A 22,121-nucleotide genomic window follows, 5' to 3' on the forward strand; every position below is an offset into this window, starting at 1 on the left:
TTTTATATAAAATTTTTTCTACAAGCAGAGTTTCTCAAATATGTAATGTATAAACAAACGCGAAAATTTTAAAAATCTTTAAAAATCGGAAAACTCTAGTGAAATTATTTAGTTTTCCCAGATACCATCTTTTTAAAACCATATACTCAAAAACGAAAGCCCATCATTAGAAACGTCCACATGTCTATTTAAGAACAGTTAATAATATGTTATTTGAGAGGTATTCGTATAATGTAGAATAAGATACGCTTTTAATAATTTTTATTTTTAGTTGCAACCTATTTAAATTGGCATCCACACGCAATTAAGTATAGAAAACATAAGATTTTTCGAAACCATATCGAATTGCTTTTATAAAAAAAAACTTTTAAGAAAAAATTAAAGAAACTAAAATTGTTCATAGCTCTACGACTCCCCAACGGTAGAGCCATCATCAGCACGCTCCTGCAAATTTCCAATCATTAGGGGTATCATACGCACTAACTGTGACAATTTTTTAGGAAAAATGGTGTAATATTCATTGTTTGTACTATTTATTTAATTGGAATTTTGGCATTTTGTTTAAATGTAATGACATATTCACATTTTGTTTAAAATAATCTCCGAAATCAAAATTTCAAAATATTTGCAATATTTTACAATACTTCGCAAACTCTTTTTTTTGTTTTAGAAGCATGGAATGAATTACCAACAGTGGCTTTTTTTTTTTTTTTTTTTTTTAACTAGTTTTATTTGCTAATTATCTAATACATGCATTCATCTCTTAAACTAGGTGTTCCGTGTTTTGTTGACACTATCATCCTTATTTGCTATGTTACATTTTCAGTTATTATTAATACGTTTAAGGTGTCTCTGGCAGCTAGGATTTTCCTCTGGTTGAATTGCACCATGTAGGAATTACATACAATGTTTTCAACTTAAACTAAACTTAACCTAATTTATATTAAGGGTACAAGGAGCTAATGCAATAGAAGATTGCATTTGTTGCAGTGTCTCAATATTAGAAATTCTATGAAGTTCATTGGTACTATACCACGGAGGCAACTTCAGAATCATTTTCAAAATTTTATTTTGAATCCTCTGGAGTGCCTTCTTTCTGGTATTGCAGCAACTAGTCCATATTGGCACAGCATACAACATGGCAGGTCTAAAAATTTTTTTTGTAAATCAAAAGTTTGTTCTTAAGACAAAGTTTTGATTTTCTGTTTATAAGTGGATATAGACACTTAATATATTTGTTACATTTGGCTTGAAGGCCTTCAATGTGATTTTTAAAAGTTAATTTTTGATCTAGCAGAAGTCCTAAATATTTAGCTTCGCTAGACCAATTAATTGGAACCCCATTCATAGTGACAATATGTCTGCTAGAAGGTTTCAAATAAGAAGCTCTCGGCTTATGTGGGAAAATTATAAGCTGAGTTTTGGAAGCATTCGGGGAAATTTTCCATTTTGCAAGTAAGTGGAGAAAATATCCAAACTTTTTGCAATCTACTACAAATGACACGAAGGCTTCGCCCTTTGGCTGAAAGGCCCGTGTCATCTGCAAACAAAGATTTTGACACCCTGGTGGTAAATCAGGTAAGTCAGAAGTAAAATGTTATACAAAATGGGCCCCAGTATGCTGCCTTGGGAACACCAGCTCTTACAGGTAATCTATCAGATTTAGAATTCTGATAGTTTACCTGCAGTGAGCGATCTGATAAATAATTTTGGATCAGTTTAATAATGTACAGAGGAAAATTAAAATTCATCAATTTTACAATCAAACCTTCATGCCAAACACTGTCAAATGCTTTCTCTATATCAAGAAGAGCAACTCCGGTCGAATATCCTTCAGATTTGTTGAGCCGAATTAAGTTCGTAACTCTTAATAACTGATGAGTGGTTGAATGCCCATGGCGAAAACCAAATTGCTCATCAGCAAAAATAGAATTGTCATTAATATGAACCATCATTCTATTTAAAATAATCTTTTCAAACAGTTTGCTTATTGAAGAAAGCAAACTGATTGGGCGATAACTAGAAGCCTCAGCTGGATTTTTGTCCGGCTTCAAAATTGGAACAACTTTGGCGTTTTTCCATTTATCTGGGAAGTATGCCAATTGAAAACATTTGTTAAATAAATTAATCAAAAAGGATAAAGAGCTCTCAGGAAGTTTTTTGATAAGTATGTAGAAAATACCATCATCATCCGGGGCTTTCATATTTTTAAATTTTCTAGTAATAGATCTCACTTCATTCAAATTAGTTCCCAACGAAGGGTCAAAAACATTCTTTTGGTTGAGAATGTCTTCGAAGCTCCGTGCAACCTGATCCTCAATTGGACTAGTGACACCTAGACTAAAAATATAGGCACTCTCGAACTGCTGAGCAAGTGTTTGAGCTTTTTCGCCATTTGTTAATAAAAAATTATTTCCCTCTTTAAGCGCTGGAATTGGCTTTTGAGGTTTTTTAAGAATTTTCGTTAATTTCCAAAAGGGTTTCGAACTGGGATCCAACTTAGAGACATTATTCTCAAAGTTGGTATTTCTCAGAAAAGCGAAACGTTTTTTAATTTCATTTTGCAAATCACGCCAAATAACTTTTAATGCGGGATCGCGAGTTCTTTGGTATTGCCTTCGCCTCACATTTTTAAGACGGATCAGTAGCTGAAGATCGTCGTCAATAATAATGGAGTTGAATTTAATTTCACATTTAGGAATTGCAATGCCTCTGGCTTCGACAATTACATTTGTCAAAGATACGAGCGCATTGTCAATATCACTTTTGTATCCAAAGGAATATTAACATCAAAATTCCTATCGATATATGTTTTATATAAATCCCAATCAGCTCTATGATAATTAAAAGTAGAGCTGATTGGATTATAAATGGCTTCTTGTGAGATTTCAAATGTCACAGGAAGGTGATCAGAGTCAAAGTCAGCATGAGTTACCAATTGGCCACACAGCTGACTTGAATCCGTTAAAACTAAATCAATTGTAGAAGGATTTCGACTGGAAGAAAAACAAGTTGGTCCATTGGGATATTGAATAGTATAATATCCCGCAGAACAATCTTCAAATAAAATTTTACCATTGGAATTGCTTTGAGCATTATTCCATGAACGGTGTTTGGCATTGAAGTCACCAATTACGAAGAATTTTGATTTGTTGCGAGTCAGAATTTGAAGATCAGCTTTCAACAAATTCTTTTGCTGCCCATTGCATTGGAAAGGCAAGTAGGCTGCAATGAAGGAAAATTGTCCAAAATTTGTTTCAACAGAAACTCCCAAGGTTTCAAAAACTTTGGTTTCAAACGAAGAAAATAATTTATGTTTGATACGTCTATTAATGACAATGGCGACCCCACCACAGGCGCTGTCAAGACGATCATTTCTGTAGATAAAATAATTTGGATCTCGTTTAATGGAGAGTCCTGGTTTTAAATAGGTTTCAGTTATAATGGCAATATGCACATTATGAACTGTTAGGAAGTTGAATAATTCATCTTCCTTACCCTTTAGAGAGCGGGCATTCCAATTTAGAACTTTCACACAATTATTTAGATCCATTGAAACGGAGTCCGATAACAATTTTTTGTGTGTACTTTATACCAACCTGAACAGCTTCTGGTATGGTATTTGCTTTGAACATTGCATCAATCATGTGATGCAATTGTTCAGTTAAAAAATCAAAATCGGAAGCAGTCATGCTACCTGAATCGGCAACATGACCGTTATTTTCCGTTGGGACATGGGTATAAACCTCATTTTGAGAAGAGAAATTTGGTCTACCAGCAGCGATGTTTGCATACGTAGGTACATTGGAAAAATTGGAATTTACTGAAGTGCTTGCTACCCGTTGACGAGCGGCAAAATTTGTTTGTGAATTGTGGTGGGTATGAATTGCTCGACCGGTAACCGGTTTCGAAATTTGAGCGTTTGAAAAATTTCTACCCGTCGAATCTGGGATCCGATTGGAATTTCCGTCATCAATTTTGCACGGGAATTCAAAACTTTTTGCGTGAAGGGCATTCCCAGAAATTGGATTTATGATTGCCCCACAGTTTGCGCACTTAAATTTATTGGAATCTTCTCTCACAGGACATGCGTCCTTGGCGTGAGAGGTTCCACCACAAATCATGCATTTAGCATCCATGTGACAATGTTTGGTTCCATGACCCCACTTTTGGCACTTACGGCACTGGGTAGGGTTTTGGAAATTTCCCCCAGGCCTGCGGAAATGTTCCCATGTAACACGGACATGAGACATAATACAGGCCTTTTCCAAACTTTTCATATTATTAAGTTCACTTTTGTTAAAATGAACTAAATAAAATTCTTGAGAAATGCCCCTCTGGGAAGTACCAGAATGGGATTTCTTTTTCATCTTAATTACTTGGACTGGTGAAAATCCAAGTAATTGAGAAATTTCAATTTTAATCTCATCCAGTGATTTGTCATCACTGGGGAGACCTTTCAAGACGACTTTGAACAATCGCTCAGTTTTGTCGTCGTATGTGAAGAATTTATGGCGCTTCTCAGTTAAATAGTGAAGAAGACGTTTGCGATCGTCAAAGGATCCCGGCAAAACGCGGCAGTCACCCTTCCTAGCAATCTGAAATGAAACCTTGATCCCCTGAAGGTTACTCAAAATCTCATTCCGGAAGCCAGAAAACTCGGCAACAGATACCACAATTGGCGGAATCCTATGCTTTTTCGCATGAATCGAATCACCTGGGCTAGAGGTAGATTCGATTTGCTCAATTTCATCATTAATCAAATCGAACTGATTGCTCAGTTCGATTGGAGAAGAATTATTTCCGATATTAGAGTTAGAAGGAATATCTGAATTCACCAGCTTCCTTCTATTTTTTCCGCGCTTGGGCAGGACGGTCTTGAAACCTTGTTTCTTTGAAGGAAGTGGAGAATTCAGAGACTCTTCCTTTTGTTTTTGTTAATACTCATTGCTGAGCGTGGAGACGTGACCTTCTAAGAGGTTTTTCCCAGAACGGCGTCCCTGCAGGATTACCACCGCTTGTCGGAATTTTACTTCCGCAAACGGGTCCAACGTAAAACGAAGGCACGGGTCCTTGCAAAGATCGTAACGGGATCAGTGGGTACAAATAGCGCTAAGAAGCACCGTTGAAATTAAAATAGCTTCGGGTAGTATTAAAAACTTCCTTCCGCTAAGAGAGAAAGAACCGCACAGCACGAAAGCACGATGCGGTCTGACCAACAGTGGCTATTTTTTACCCGCCGCTGCGCTCACGTATATGTGCAAAAGCTATTGAATAGCCAGCATGTGTGAACCGCCGGAAATTGACGAAATACATCTAACGCTGGTCCTTTCAAAAGTAGGAACTTTTCAATACAAGCTGTTTGGTTTCAGTTATGGAGGAAGTTATTTGCTGTTCTGTAACAGGAAATAAAACAATTGAATTATTTTTCTTGTGTGTAAGTTAATGATAGGTTATGTTGAATTACGGGCCCAGTAACCTTGTGTAGACCGTGAAATAGATGTTTAAATTGTTCGCCATGCTAGTAACAAATCAATTTGACCGGCTTCAAGGCGAAAGAAGGGGCAATGCCTTCATTAAATTGATGTGTCTGCCCGGTATAAGGCAATAGGAGTAGATAATGCTTCCATAAAAAAATGGTAACTTGGCTCCTTAACTTAACTCGCATTTATTAAAATGTAGAAATGCTGAATGGACTGAATAAACGTGAAAGTGCTTAATGAGCTGCGAATCCCAGCTGCACTGCAGTGGGGTATTAATGCGAATGAGAACAAGAAGAAGAGGAAGCTATTTTCTAAACTAAACTAATTTGAGAAAATGACAATCTGCTAAATACATTAGTCCGCATAACGGCATTCCGTGAAATGGTACATTCCTCCAAAAGACATTCGGCGAAAAGGTACAATCCGCGAAAAGTTACATACCGCCAAATGTTATTCCGCGAAATGTTAAACCGCGAAAATGAATTCCGCGAAATGTTATACAATCTCCGGGGGTTGTATGACAAACTGCGGAATTCCATTTTGCGGAGTCCGATTCCGCGGAATGCGACATATCCCGGAAAATCATTTCGCGGAATGTACATGGCGCGGAAACTGGCCATTTCGCGGAATGACCCATTTCGCCGAAAATTTGATTGGGACATGATTTTTTTAGCTGGGTTACAAATGTCACCTCGTCTGTACTTTGTATGTAAGGCTGTCGAGGTTTTTCACAGTGTTTTATTTGCCGTCAGACTATGATCCACATATAATACTTGATATACCGAATGTTTAAATTAGACGTCATATGCATTATATCCAGTGAAACCTTGAAAATGAGATTTAAGAACATTTACATCAGGTACTCTATCAAGTGATATAGCTCGTAGTCTGGGCGGCACATTATAGAATATAAGTAATAAAGCGAACCTGGCCACAAACTTTGCCTCTTTGCCATCTTAGCATGTATGCATTTTTCCGACATACGACAAAACACTGAATTCACCCTTCTTTAAATGCGCGTATTAGCGCGGTATGAGGAAATCTAATTATATTTGTATCACATGCACGCGTTACTTCGGTATAAGGCAAACGACGAAACGGGTTCTGATTTCTTAAAATACTGCATTTTTTAAATGAAGACATTTGGAAAAACAGAAAAGACAGAAAATCCCCGTCTTCGATCAGAGGTCGCACAGACTGAACACTCAACATTGTAACATGAGACAACGGACAGGAGCATTCACACAACACCCAGTGGACGAGTGGATAACTTTTCGCTTTACGAAAAGTTTTCTCGTTACCGAGGCGGGAATCAAGCCCACACTCCACAGCACATGCGTCTAGCTAGACGATTGACGTCGCTAACCGCACGGCTACGATGCCCACGTGTATTGAAAATCTTTGGATTGGCCTTCTTTACATACACATACACACGCTTTCTCGATACAAGACAAAAACTAGGTTCTGCGTTCTTGCATTTGCCCGGGGGTACGCCGTTTGGCATAAAATAATTTGTGATAATAGTTGTTTGCCGTCGGAGACCATTCCTCAGAACGTAATATTCCCCAAAAAGTGAAAGTAAAAGTAATTCTATTTTATTGATTCTTTGTTCGTATCATTTTTTTAAAATCAAACGAATGATCGAGATAAGGCGAAACACGTGATGTGGGCTTTTTTTTAAATCACGGTGCAATGCGAAAGGGCAGATCATTGCTTCTTTTATATTACGCAATAGCTCGGGGTATTGCAAAAGAGTTGATGATGCCTACTTTAAAAGCACACGTTTTTTCGGAGGATTGCGAAAGGGGATATCATTCCTTCTTTTATATTACGCGATTGCTCAGGATAATGCAAAAGAGTTGATGATGCCTTCTTTAAAAGCATGCGCCTTCTTTATTGTCAATATCAAGAAGTGTATGCTCAAGTCCAGCTTTAAGTTGCGTAAAGAATATGATTAATGAAAATAAGATCATTTTCATTGCGTATGCCAAACGACTATTGTGCCAAATGACCATTATGCCAAACGGCTTTATGCCAAATGACTTTATGCGGGGTAGCCCCCATTTGCCCGGTATATTGATTTTTTTTTGTATTGGCCTTCTTTATACGCACGTATTATTCGGATTGGCCTTCTTTATAATACCGTACCTATTTCCTGCATGATTCCATCTTTTAAGTACGTTACTAATAGCCTTTTTTAAAATAAATTTTCCAAATTATATTAAAATAATAGTGTATTTTATGTTTCTGCGAAATGGGTTATTCCGGGAAATGTCATTCCGCGAGATGGGTAATTTCCGCGGAACACACCATTCCGCAGAATGTAGCACTCCGCGAAATGGGTTTCCGCAATGTGGGACTCCGCAAAATGGAATTCCGCGGAATGACATTCTGCAATTTGTCATACAATCATTGCAGAACCAATATTCCACTCCGACCCAAACGTTTAACCGAACCCAATATTTTGTTAAAGCACACCGCGTTGAAAAGTAATACGCTCCAAAACCAAATGGCAGTAAAATAATCCGAATAAAAGATTCGATTAAATTTAAAAACATCAACGACCAAAATCGGGTAGAGCTTTTCCAAACTCGATGGCAACCCGAACGGCTATGTGACGTCACGTCTAATAAGCGAAGCTTTAAATTGGTACAGAGTTCACCTAAATTGATTCACCCTACATCAAACCTGCATCCGTCTAGGCGATGTTCCAACGGCGGTTGGGTACAGGCGTCGTTCTAGCGTCGACAATTCTTCGACGAGCTTTTCCGAATTACCCGCGTTCAAAATCTGAAACTCGTGTGTGAGCTTTTTCTTCGGGGTATAGGCGTCCCTGGGCTTCAGTGGAGTGAGAGCTTTATGTAGCGTCGCGCTAGGCTCACAGCTTGACGGAACGAGTCACGTGCTGAATAAATAGGACCACCAGCGTTGAACGGATCCCAATAGGACCAACGAGTGGGGAAAATGCCACCCACAATTAGAACCAACCAACCCGGATAAACCGCCCACGTTGTTGGGCCTGACTTTGCCTAAACAGCGTATTATAAACTTTACTTCCCTTTTGTCCACCGAAAACACACTAAAGCTTACCTTACTAATATGTCCTTCCAATTTCCGATCACTTTATTTCAAATTATATTCTAACGAACTTTTCAAATTCAGCTGTTAAAAGATATTCATCATTATTTATGCTCAAGTTAATGAAAAACGCGGAAACTTACTTCGAATTTAGTTGAATAAAATCACGAAACTTTTTCAAAATGGCGTTGAAGAATAAACTTTCACTTGGAAAATATAGTGTTTTCACTAGCACGAACTCCACCAGAAAGAAAGCACGAACGCGAATCGATATGGCTCGAACCTAAAATTTAGACGCAATTACTACCCAATGGTGTACAATGGGCTCTATATCTCCTTTACCATTGATCAGTTCTGGAGAGTGAGAGATTTTCTAAATTTTCTTTTGATTTCCATTTTCAATTAGTTCGGCTAATCGAAGGTCAGTGGAAATTTACTACTGCGCAATTGAGAAATTTCGGTGCAGTCGCCTTTAATTCGGTGACTGATCAGATTTTCTAAAGTTTGCTTAAAACATTCATACCGAAAAATTTCGACATAGAGTAAGTGACATTCAGAGGGCAGCACAAGTCTAATATAAATAAGCTTATGATCGGTTATTGATAAATCCGAAATAAATTACACTGCAAAATGTGTTGTTGAATTTTAATTTTTTTTAGTTTAGTATTGACGGAACCGATTGAAATCTTACAAATTATTCACATAACAATCAATGTAAAGTTGAGAATCATTAGTGAATTGTCAACCCAGGACTGTTAGGCATCTTTCAAAGTAAGTAAAACTTTTACAATAGTTCTATGAGAGCGTATTATTCAGATTTGTTAACCAGAATATTAACCTGAACTTCTGAAAATTATTTCGTAAAAACTATTTCATATTGAGATTCAAAACTTGCTGTTGAAAGTGCAGAAATATTCAATCTATCAAACTGTCTAAAGGTTTTGTTAATTTTCCTAGTATTTACTAATTTATTATGAATATAAACTTTCTCCGTTTTTGACCCATTCTCACAAATAGAAGTTGCATAGGTCACATAACTTTCCATGGCGAATCCTGATCTATGTCTTTGATTGCCCCATTCAACTAACACAACTTCCTTCCCGCTGATATTGTGGAGGAGCAGACATATTCTCGGCCTCTAGTAGCAACAATAATCTCATAGGCTAATGTTAGTCTTTCCCATCTGACTGAAAGGACTTGGCCGGCGCCGTTATTGATCAATATTTGAGTGCTGCTGGAACGTACACTTTAAGAATTAATGGTCAATCCCGACCACCATTCACTTGGATCGAAGTGCAATTCGCACAGTCAGTCTAAGCTAAGCTAAGGAGTTTGAAAATAAACTTGCTTTCAAAACGTTTTTGACACCTCGACGGAAATAAAGCACTATCAGGAATATAGGCCAGTTTTAAGGTAGCCCACGTAGGAATAGCTCGTCGCGTTAACTCTGACTTGCCCCTTAGAAATAATGTTCAACATTTTTATAGAATTCAAATGAGGTAGGTAGGTAATCATGTGTTGTTGAAAACGGGATTGCATGGTAAATCAAGACAAATTTTCATTCATTGATTTTAGATGTAGGAGAATAGATACGGGAGCAATAGAATAAAGAACCTGAGCAAAATCATTCCTGGGATAACGAGATTGCGCTTTTTTATATTTATGCTCATGTTGATGTTTCACCGCAAAACAAGCTATTAGTAACCGAAAGTAAACTTAACGAACACTATTTTTAATTAAAACGAATCAACAAGGAAGGTATAATAAGCAGCGAAGGAAGTAGAACAATCATAGCAAAACAACACACAGCCGTCTATCTCGAGAGTACCTTTTGGGTAGAGGTCGCCAGACGAGAGCCTTACGGGCGTCCCATTCCGCACGGTCGCGGTCACTGAGAGTGTCATGTTATCGTTTCAGGGGCATTGGAAAATTTCATCAAACTATCTTCCCATCGATTTCGGAAGACAGCTGAGAAATGTGTTTAAGCGATTGATTTTGAAGCTAAGAGAGACGAAATACTGACGAAGTTCAACTCTCACGAGTAATACCATGGGTAATATTTTCGATACACTGGAACGAATGTTGAGGTGGATATCTTAAGAAATAATTCCATCGGAACAAAGTGAAAACAATTCAACTTACCATTATCGGCAAATGCACTATCGTTCGAGTCGTCCTCGGACGACCGGTTTAATACTGATGAGTTGTCGTCGTTGCTCTGGCTGGTCGTGCTGTGGTGTCGATTCCCTCCGATGCCGCCGCCGCCACCGCCGGGATCCCCCCGAACATGATGCTGATATTGATGCTGCTGCTGATGATGATGGCGATGCTGGTAGAAGTGCTGCTGCTGCTGATAAACCACGTTCTCCTTCTGGCTGTCGTCGGAGTGCACTCCCGGACTGGCCGCAGGGTCCGGCGGTGACAGATTGTTGCTACCCACGATGGATCCACAAACGGCACCGGCACTGCTCGGATGCAAATACCGCTGGTGCTGGTGGTGCTGTTGCTGCTGGGACGATGATCGGGACGACTGTTCCTTCGATTCCGCTGACTGTAGCAGGAGGAAATGGGGATTGGAATGATCAATCAATGCATATTGATTGAGTTATTTTTTTAGAACGAAACTTACCGTTGTACTGTCCAGTGAGAGGGTGTCCGGCGTCGTAGAAGACATGGTGCTCTTCCGCTGTGCTGTTCTTCGAATCTTTCTATTAGCCGCCTGTACGATCTGAGCCACAAAGTGGGAGCTACTCTCCTTGGATGATTCTTTGAAGGCTGTTGAAGAAATTAAATAATGGTAAAACCAGGTTGAGATACTTATTCGAGAGGATCCCTAAAAAAACAACAATTTGTCCACCATTTTGGAAATTAGGAAACCAAAACATTGTTATATCGAAACTTCCACAATGGAAATGGATTCCGTTCTGGAATCCTGTGGATTCCGTTCTGGAATCCTGTGGATTCCGTTCTGGAATCCTGTGGATTCCGTTCTGGAATCCTGTGGATTCCGTTCTGGAATCCTGTGGATTCCGTTCTGGAATCCTGTGGATTCCGTTCTGGAATCCTGTGGATTCCGTTCTGGAATCCTGTGGATTACGTTCTGGAATCCTGTGGATTCCGTTCTGGAATCCTGTGGATTCCGTTCTGGAATCCTGTGGATTCCGTTCTGGAATCCTGTGGATTCCGTTCTGGAATCCTGTGGATTCCGTTTTGGAATCCTGTGAATTCCGTTCTGGAATTCTGTTTCGCTCTGGAATCCTGTGGATTCTTTTTTGGAATTCTTTTTCGCTCTGGAATCCTGTGGATACCTTTCTGGAATCCTGTAGATTCCGTTCTGGAAAACTGTGGATTTCATTCTGAAATGCTGTGGATTCCATTCTGGAATCCTGTGGATTCCGTCCTGCAATCCTGTGGTGTCTATAATTTTTGTATTCCATTCTATGATTTGTTGGAGTGATGAACTTTGTAAAACCTTAAAAATCACTCAAATAAAGAATAAAAAAAAAAAAATATGATTTGTTGATTCATTCTGAAACCCTAAAACAATTTTTCAATACGTTCTGGATTTTTTGGATTTCGTTCGAGAATCATCAAACACAACTAAAAAATCATTGTAACCGTCCAAGTAATTTGAATTCCGTCTGTGAATTCCCGAACATTGTAAAGTATTTCATCAATCATTTGTCAAATTGTAATCTGCAAATGGATTGTCCCAAATTTGATTCGAAAACCTCACATTCCATTTAACATTAAGATGCATGCGTTTTATTTTACAGATTTACTTACGTTCAATTTTAGAAACATTATCCAGCAACAGCGACGCTGACGGCACGTCCAAGCCGGAATCGACGGTGGTCGTCGACTGTTTCTCCACCACACTCGGCAATAGATCGTCTTCGAAGAAGTAGGAATACTGCAAATAGGTGAATATAAAAATCAATTACAATTTTGTTCATAAGAATCCGCGGTAGACGACGCCAACTTACGTGATTGATGAGCACCTCGACGATCTGGCACTGGTGTTTCATGTCCTTGACGGCCGTCTCGAGCGACTCGTTCGCGGACCGGACCACCGACGGCCCGAATACGATGGCCAGATTTCGGGGATCCATCAGGTTGACCTGCGCGTTGGTGGACACGATGTTCAGGTGACGCATCAGGTGCTTCAGCGTTTCGTAGTTGTACGACGGGATTCGATGGAGTAGCTGCTTCAGCTCGATCAGTCTTTGCTGGCCGGCCAGTTTGTCGGCGTTGATAAAGCTATGATACATTTCGTTCGGGAGCAACGGTTCCGGCAGGTTCCGAATGAATGATTTGAGCAGGGACGAAACTACGTTGACGTCGTCCCACTTAGGATCGCGGATAGTGACCTCGTCCATGCCCCGGTTGACCTGTTCCGTGAGTTGGGATATGGCTGCCGTATTGCCCGGTATCCGGTAGATTCCGATTACTCCGAGTCCCTTGGATTCGACTATGTTCGTACATTTGGCCAGAAGCAGCGGAACGTATGGATTTTCGTCCGACGGAGGACATAGCTGCAGGGGAACATTGATGGATGCTCCATCCGGTAGGAGCATTTCCGCATTTTGGGCACCCGGTGACCCAGGTTGTCCTTGCATCTTTCGGAATTGCCGCGCCACGATGCCCTTCCAGGTTTTGGATTTGGGTGAACCGGTTTCCTTGTCGGAGCTCTCCTTTCCACTGTGCGATTGGTTGCTGCTGGACACGACCACCGGAGTCAATGCGGCCACTGAACTCTGATGCGGAGTCTTGCGACTCTTAGTGACAGGTGATTGACCCGAGGGTGACCTCGACCCCAACGCATACTTACGATGGGATTTCGCCGACAAAACTGGTGAAAACTCGTCATTACTCGTCGATTGCACACTGGTTAGGGCGGCCACCCGTTGCGGCTCCGCCTGCTGACCTCCCAGGTTGTTGATGTAGTCCTGCATAAAAAAAACAAACAAATCGAATCAATCAATCATCATTAAATGCTCCGCCCACCCCTCGAGTTACGACACAAACAATGGTCTTGTGAACGGGATCGACCAATATGCGACCCATCTCGCGCTGGATGCAGCTCTGCTGATACCCCGCGTCGACAAAGTTCCGTGGACTACCGTAGGCGCCATCCCACTGGTAGTACTCCTCGATGATCGGTGCCGTGAGGATCAAATCCATTCAAAACTCACTGTCCGTGCACTGCATTCGCATTTTTTCTTCGCAATTTTCTTCTCCTAGCCACGTCCAATAGATACTAGACTCACTCGCACTGGGTGCAGCAGGTGCGAGCGCGGGGACGTGCTATTGACGTCGCCGTCTTGGAAGTCTGGAGAGGACGACTTTCCGGGGGGAAGAATTACCACATTATCAATGCGAGCACATCACACTCACAACCGAACCGAAAGAGAACCAACCGGACGAACTGGAATTTGCTTTATTTTGATTGTTATTTTCGGTACTCGATGCCCTGTTATCAGATACACAACGTGTGTGGAGGCGCCGAGAATTCAACTAGCAGTGATGGGGCGCCGCTTCGGAATTCGTTATCTATCGAGTACCATTACAATCCTAGTTTGCGGATACAATACTACTCGCTTCTTCGAAATTTTGATAAAAGTCGCGTAGAAAAGTTGTTTATGTCACACTGAGCAGAGCTGAGTGGCGGATGTGTGATATGACTTACTACCGCAAGAACCGAACCGGACCGGTGGTGGTCGGTTGTGATTAGGGAGGTGGTGGTGGACAGGTATTTCTTGAAGCAGGTAGATAAACACTGCTAATATCACGATCCACCGTCGTCGACGCCAGTGGCTAGCAGCCAGCCAGCGCAACGGTGGCGTAGGTGTGAATTTTGAATGGAAACCAAAACGCACCGCAGAACGTGATTGATGAATCGGATGATTCATGGGCGTAGTTAGGTGAGATTTATTGTGATTCTAATTTGATTTCATCAAGAATAAATTTTTATTTGACGAATATGGAGATGGGCGATTCATTCATTAGTCATTGCATTGCGTGATCAAGCTTGATTAAAAACTTTCAAAAAACAATTAAAAAAGTGATTGAACAACAGAGCTTCAATTGACTCTTCGGACGCTTTTTACACACAAAAAACATCAATTTATAGATCTATACGAATTTGTACAATTTTCCAGTACCAATTCGATGTACTGTGGATTTTGTCATAAGGTCACCTAAGATTCAAAGTTCTAAGGACCTTCAATCAACCAGATTCAAACCGCGTAAAACCTGACCTCAGTGTTGAAGTCGTTTTTTTTTTCGCGGATAGATTTCATTAATTTTTCAGCCTAAAAATTTTGTTTACATCCAATATTTTAATAATTCAAACACTGAATCAAAAAGTAAGAGATGAGTCAGCTTCGGGATGAAAATCTTGAAAATTAATACAAAGAAAGCAAACATCATAGGGGCGATTCAAATATAACGTCCACTACTTTTTAAGATTTCTAGACACCTCCTCCATGGGGGCAGCAGGGACAGCAGGGACAGCAGGGACAGCATGGACCATGTCCAAGGGCTTGACGACCCCTCCCCAGCTGTCTGCGAGTCAGGGAGAACTGCCTAGGGCGTGGTGGGATTTAGCAGTGGGCTCTGCTAAAATCCCTCCCAAAAAACCGTAATCAGACTCTATCAAAGCGACTGTGTGCCGCTTCAAAAGCACAAGCCCAGGAAGTGCCAATTGGCATGGGGAGTGTCCCTACTTCGGTAGGGTAGCGCGTGAGCTGCTTCGGCAGGGAGTGAGTGAGCTGGTTGTGCTGAGGCAGGAGTGTCATAGCGTGTCACCGCTATTGTCACCTCGAAGCGCAGCAGAAGTCTGAGTATGGACTGCACATGCTGAGGTAGGAGTCGAGGTACCCATCGACACCTCGAGGCATTGCAGTGGAGTGTTAGAGTGAGCGAAAAAGGGTCACATGGAGCGAATGGTCTTTGGAGAAGCTGCTTCGGCGGCAGGGTAGCAGTGGGTTGTACCCACACACCTACAGTTGTGCACATGTGGTGCATGGGGAGTGTCCCTGCTTCGGCAGGGTAGCGTGTGGTCTGCTTCGGCAGTGGTGTGATTGATCTGCTCGTGCTGAGGCAGGAGTGTCGTAGCGTAATATCTGTAGGCCCAGGCAGTTACCGCTATTGACACCTCGAGGCATGGCAGCGGAGCGCCCGGGAGAGCATCCAAGTAAGACTCAAATGGAGTGAATGGTGTGCGAGCACCCAAGTCAGTCTCGCGTGGGACGAGTGCCTGTGTGAGCGATAATGAACGAGTACGCTTAGTACTGCCATCCCCCCAGAAGTAGTACTGCGAGGTAGTTCCTGGGGGAAACGATGGTGGAGCCCAAGGGAGTTTAGTCGGTATTACCGGTATGGTCGAGTCCGACACTCCAGTACACTTCCGTGTGGTAGTTTGGCAACTACAATGCACGTGTACTGGGTTAGTGTGTAAATGCATTCTCCCTAGTAAAAAAAAAAGACACCTCCTCCACCCTCAGTCACGCTTTTTTGTATACCTAATATATTTACTGTCACAAAACCTTAGACCCCTCCCCCTTTAAAACTAGTGACGTCATTTTAGAGCAATCCCATAGAGAACAATTCGAGAAAGCAAAAATAAGATACTTATATAAATCAAAGTTAATAATGATCTGTGTTCACTTCTAAAGATTTTTAATATCTTACCTTGACGTGGCTTAAGCTATCAGTACACTGTTTGTCATAATGACAAATATTTGTCAAGTCAGCCTGATATCCATGTCGATTTCTAATCGGTTTGATAGATGTCCGGATCAACTTGACAAATATTTGTCATTATGACAAACAGTGGACTGCGGGCTTTAGGACGTGGTGGAGTATGGCAGTAGGCTCTGTTAAACTCCTACAAAAAGCTGCATGTGTGCGCAAGCAGGCCTTACCAAAGTGACCATGTGAAGCTCAAAGCGCACAGGAGCCCAGGGAGTGCCAATTGGAACATCAGGTTCAATGCCAGTGAGATCCAGATTATGGCATTCATTATAGGAACATTTATTTAGGACAATGGGTAAAATTAAACCCATTCGCGTAAATAAGGGGGAGCTAGGAGGGTGTTAGCCCTCCCTAGAAAAAAATAGCCTCCATAGGATTTTAAAAGTTAGATGTGATATCAATTTTCAACATATAGCCTTATGAACTACTGAAATAATTTAACGACAAAAGAGTTATCTTCCATATTTACCCTATCATAATGAAATGAGTGGAAGACAAATGAGCTTGTTTCTTATCTCTGAGAAAGATTTCTGTGTGGCAGTGAGATTGAACTTGGTGTTATTTATGAAAAAGCATTATCTAATTGATTTGAAAGCATCAAAGTAAGCTTGATATGAACAACAACGGAGAGCCACCAAAATATCAATCGAAGCAATCGTGGTGGTACTTCGCCAGCCGTCAAAGACATATAGTCAACCATCACGGACTGGAGTGACCGTTTTCCAGCAGACTTCCGCTTGCCTAGCAGCATGATAATCTCTACAATTCCCATCAGCATCCGAGAAGGAAGTAGGGCCCTCCTTAGCCTAGCGGTAAGATGCGCGGGTATAATAAAGCAAGACCATGCCGAGGGTGGCTGGGTTCTATTCCTGGTGCCGGGCCAGGCAATTTACACTATGTGAATTGTCTCGACTTCCCTGGGCATAAAAGTATCATCTCATCGTATTAGCCTCCTGATATACGAATGCAAGAATGGTACCTTGACTTAGAAACCTCCCGGGTAATAACTGTGGAAGTGCTGAATGAACACTACACACTTAAAAATTTTCGCCGAGATCTCAGCATTTTTTGTTTATTTTCCCGAGGTGGGCACCGCCGAGTTTCAGCAAACACGATTTTTACCGAGATCTCAGTAAAAGTGACGTTTCATTTGCTGAGATACGGTAAATATTTTGCCGAAAATCAGTAATAAACCAAATTTTCTGCCGAAGTTCAGTTCTGAAACTTACTGAGCTGCACCGGTGTCCGATTTTGCCGAGCTCGAGAAACAAAAACTTAGTGTGTAAGCAACGAGGCGGCAATGTCCCAGCGGGGTATGTAATGCCAATAAGAAGAAGAAAAAGATTCGAGAAGGACTCTCACCAGAATCCGAGAAGAATTTTCACTGGAAACTCTAAAGAATTATTTCAAAAAAACATGGATTTTTTTTTCGGTATCGTTGAGGGATACCCTTGGGAATCTGTGGGGGATACCCTTCATAATCCATGGAGGATTAGCTTCATTAGGTTTCAAAGTTCCTCCGCATTCGTTCGAAGATTTGTTTCGGAATCGTTCGATTTGCTTCGTAATTCCTTGACGATTTGTTTTAGAATACTTCGACGATTTGCTTCAAAATCCGTTGAATATTTAATTCGGAGTCTCTCAACGTTTTGCCTCGGAATCCCTCAATGATTTGCTTCGAAATCCTTCGACCAATTGCTTTGGAATCATTTGACGATTCGCTTCAATATATATCGACGGTTTGCTTCGGAATTCCTCGAATATTTAGCTCGGACTCCCTCGACTATTTACTTCGGCATCCCTTGACGAATTGCTTCGGTATCCTTTGAATATTCTTTACGGAATCTCTGGAGGATCATTGTTTCTCAATATAAAGTAATAATTTATAATTATTTTCCTAGCATGTCGCTAGCTAAACAAAAATGTTCATCGTGAGTTGATAAACGGATGATAAGCCGTGCGGACAACATGTTTTTTTGTCTATCTTGATAACATTACCTTTGTTGGTAGTTTGATAATCATGTTTTCGACACGTGAAACGTCAGCAAGAAAATACAAAGACGGCTCCACCATACTATCCCGAATGCCAGTAACCCGAAAGGCCATTACCTCGAAAGTATTTCGAATCTGCAGTATTCTATTATTATGTTTAACATCAACAGATATCAATGAATCGCAAAATGACACTATTTTTGCAAAGAATAAAAAAATAGAGTTACTTAGAGAGATGCATTGCAGATTTTGTTCAACCAACAGTTTTGATTTTTTGTTTAATTAACTTAAACTGTCATTCTACTCCAATAAAACTTGAAAAAGTGCTAATCTACGAAATTGAGTAAGAGAGCCTTCTTTAAATGAATGCGTTTGCCCGGTATCAAACACATAAAGGAAATAATGCCTTCTGTAAATGAATTTGTTTGCCCGATAAAAGACACACAGAGGAGATGATACCTTCTTTAAATAGACACGTTCGCACAAGGCACAAAGAGGAAATAATGCCTTCTTAGAAGTAACGCGTCTGCCAGATATAAGGCGAACAGAGACGATGCCTTCTTTAAGTCAATGCGACTTCCCGAAGACAAACAAGATCCCCTTCTCTCCCCCACCTTACTCACTCTCTTCCTCTGCCTCCCTTGTTATTAATCACTCACCCACTCTTACTCACTCATTCACTTTTACTCACTCATTTACTCTCAATCACTCGCTCTCTCTTTCTCGCTCATTCCTACCCACTCACTCTTATACACTAACTCTTACTCAGTCACAGAGTAAGTGGGCTGCTAAATGGTGAGCTGACATCTGGGAAGGAGCGACCTACACAGCTCTGGTCCTCACAAGTTCCAATCTCACGCTTCCAGGGGTCTTCCGATGACAATTGACCGCCAGCTAAGGATTGCGTACTTAGCTCGTAGTGCAGCCTGGGCACTGTTGTCCTTCTGACATCAGCTAGAGTGAGTGGGTGCGACCAACGGGACCATCGTCCCTAACCCCTAATCCCAAGGCGTCAAGCAACCCGTGCCGAGGGGATGCATGACCAGGGGGGGGTGAAATAATAAGCTAGGCCTTTAACGGAGTCTGTGGGGTACCTGGGCATCCTCCACAGTAATTGTCCCTTACCGCGTCATGCTGGGCTCTGGCGTGGTGCACATCTTTTCTCGAGCAACTCGTGGGATCAAAATGGAAAACCAGATCAGTTCTTCAATTACTGTTAGTAGTGTAGGCGACAATCCCTTCGAAAGAGGTGGGTTGTCCAGGCCTCCACCTAGGAGGCTAGAGGCAATAGTCGACAGCTCGGTGCGCAGCGCCAGTGTGGGCCACTTAACCTTCTCCCCGGCTACGCCGGTAGATGTTATGGACGGCCCATGGCTTGTGAGGGCGATGAACCGCAAACGCGATGGGCTTTCGGCCTTCGAGGTGGCGACGGAACAGCTGGACGCCATCATCGACTTTGCGTCATCGAAGCATAATATCAGTAAGGACCTCAAGGGGAGCTTGCTGAAACTTCGAAGGTTGATGTTGGACGCCAAGCTGGAGAGGGCGGTTTGGATGGCCAAGTGCGAACCCGTAAAATCCATGGAGTCGAGGTCTACCCAGACTGAGGCCCAGTGATTCGCGGGCTCGGGCAAGCCCGAATCGACCGAGGGCGTGCCCGCGAAGATGGTGGTGCCAAAGTCTACCCAGACTGAGGCTCAAGTATTCGCGGGCACGTCGGGAGTGACTGCTCCAACGGAGCAGACACTAAAACGGGGGAGACAGTCTCCAGGAGATGAGCTCCCTGGGGCCGCTCCAAAACGCGGAGGGTTACTACCCCGAACAAGGGTAGTGGGGTTGGGAAGCTGAACCCCGGCCAGGTACCTCCAAAACCGGGGAGGGAGGAAATGGAAAGATTCAAAAGACAGGAAAGACCGTGGTAAGGGTTCCGGCAGGCTGAGAGTTCTCAGCCGCCCAAGACCAGGGAAATAGAGGGGATGACGCCTCCTGGACCCTGGTCAAGAACAAGAGGAAACCGAAGACGTCAAAGGCCGAAAAGAAGGCCCAGGCGAATGTGGGTAGCAAGAAATCTAGGGTAGGCGCCAATCGCTCCAGGGGCGATGCTCTAGTCATCAAGACGGACTAGGCTAAGTACTCGCACATCTTGAAGGCGATGAGGAGTGACGTTAAGCTCGGTGAACTCGGCGCCGACGTACGTCGAATACGACGTACCCGGACGGGCGAGATAATCCACGAGCTTAAGCGGGCGTCTCGCAAAAGGGCGCCGCCTACAAGAAGTTGGCGGAGGAAGTCCTAGGCGAGAAGTTCAAGGTGAGAGCACTCACGACGGAAGTGAATCTAAGGGTTAAAGACCTGGACGAGATCACCGAAGTCGAAGAGCTCGTCACGGCACTGCGGCGACAGTGTGAAGTGGAGGCGTCCACCGCAGGCGTTCGGCTACGGAAAGGTCCAGCAGGGACACAGGTAGCATTGGTTCTGCTACCTGCAGCGGACGCCTCCAAGGTAGTCAAGTTAGGGAGCGTCAAGGTGGGTTGGTCGGTGCCCTGTGGGCATATACGAACAACCCAATGTTTGCCTCAAGTGCCTGGAACCGGGACACAAGCAATGGGACTGCAAAGGCCCTGACAGAAGCAAGCTCTGTCGACGCTGCGGATTGGAGGGACATAAGGCACAATGCTACACGAACCCTCCCAATTGTTTGATTTGTTCCAGCAAAGCTGTGAATAGCAAGTACCCCATGAGAGGTTCGAAGTGACGGCGTTTAAGCGTGCCGCAAAAACAGAGTGCAGGTAACGCAGCTAAACCTGAACCACTGTGATGCATCCCAGCAACTGCTGTGTCAAACAGTTGCTGAATGGGGGACGGATATCGCCATCACAGCGGATCCTTACCGGGTACCCGCCAGGAACGGTAATTGGGTCACCGATGGGTCTAAAATGGCGGCGATATGGACAACGGGGAAATACCCAGTCCAAGAGTTGGTGTCTTCGACACACGAGGGCTTCGGCATTGCCAAAGTCAACAGGATCTTTTGCTGTAGCTGCTATGCGCCTCCTCGATGGTCGATCGAGTAGTTCGGTCGTATACTGGATTGTTTGACGGCTAACTTGATGGGGCGTAGGCCGGATGTGATAGAGGAGGACTTCAACGCTTGGGCCGTGGGGAAGCCGTTACACGAATCAACGGGGGCAGATCCTGCTGGAATCACTGGCCATGTTGGATGTGGACTTGGTCAATGTCGGTACCAAAAGTACCTACAGCTGGAACGGGGCCGAGTCGATTATCGACATTACGTTCTGGAGCTCTGGCCAAACGAGTAGTTAGAACTGGAGGGTAGATGATGGCTACACTCACAGCGACCACCTGGCGGTTCGCTACAGTATCGACTATACGACCAGCATTCAGCGGACGGAAGATGAACGTATGTGGAAGACATCGTACTTCGACGACGAGTTGTTCAAGGAAGCGATCCGCCGCGAGCACAATACTCTCGGTCTCTGTGGCGAGCAGCTGGTAACAGTACTCTCGCGTGCATGCGATGCCACCATGCCTAGGAAAGTCCACCCTAGGAATGGAAGGCCACCAGCTTACTGGTGGACTCAAGCAATTGCGAATCTGCGCCGCACCTGCCTACGGGCATGGAGGCGGATGCAGCGAGCACGCACAGAAGAGGTTGTGTTGAACGACGGATGGCGTTCGTGGCTGTTAGAGCCGCTTCTTCTAGATTCGAGATTCTTCTTCTTCTTATCGGCATTACATCCCCATACTGGGACAGAGCCGCCTCGCAGCTTAGTGTTCATTAAGCACTTC

The 22,121-nt window shown here is 42.8% G+C and overlaps 1 protein-coding gene across 3 annotated transcripts in view; it reads right to left on the reverse strand.

Annotated features, from left to right (window-relative positions):
* The window catches only part of LOC134207700 (uncharacterized), a 322,256-nt gene that overhangs the window by 8,799 nt on the left and 291,336 nt on the right, over positions 1 to 22,121 (reverse strand). For all 3 annotated transcript variants that reach the window (XM_062683514.1, XM_062683512.1, XM_062683513.1), the window contains 4 exons: positions 12,548 to 13,510; positions 12,348 to 12,474; positions 11,191 to 11,336; positions 10,704 to 11,112 (listed from right to left, as the gene is read on the reverse strand). In XM_062683514.1, the coding sequence (XP_062539498.1) occupies positions 10,704 to 11,112; positions 11,191 to 11,336; positions 12,348 to 12,474; positions 12,548 to 13,510 (1,645 nt within the window). The remainder of the gene's footprint in view (positions 1 to 10,703; positions 11,113 to 11,190; positions 11,337 to 12,347; positions 12,475 to 12,547; positions 13,511 to 22,121) is intronic.

The sequence above is a fragment of the Armigeres subalbatus genome, chromosome 1 (assembly GCF_024139115.2).
Source record: "Armigeres subalbatus isolate Guangzhou_Male chromosome 1, GZ_Asu_2, whole genome shotgun sequence".
In the NCBI taxonomy this organism is placed as follows: domain Eukaryota; kingdom Metazoa; phylum Arthropoda; class Insecta; order Diptera; family Culicidae; genus Armigeres; species Armigeres subalbatus.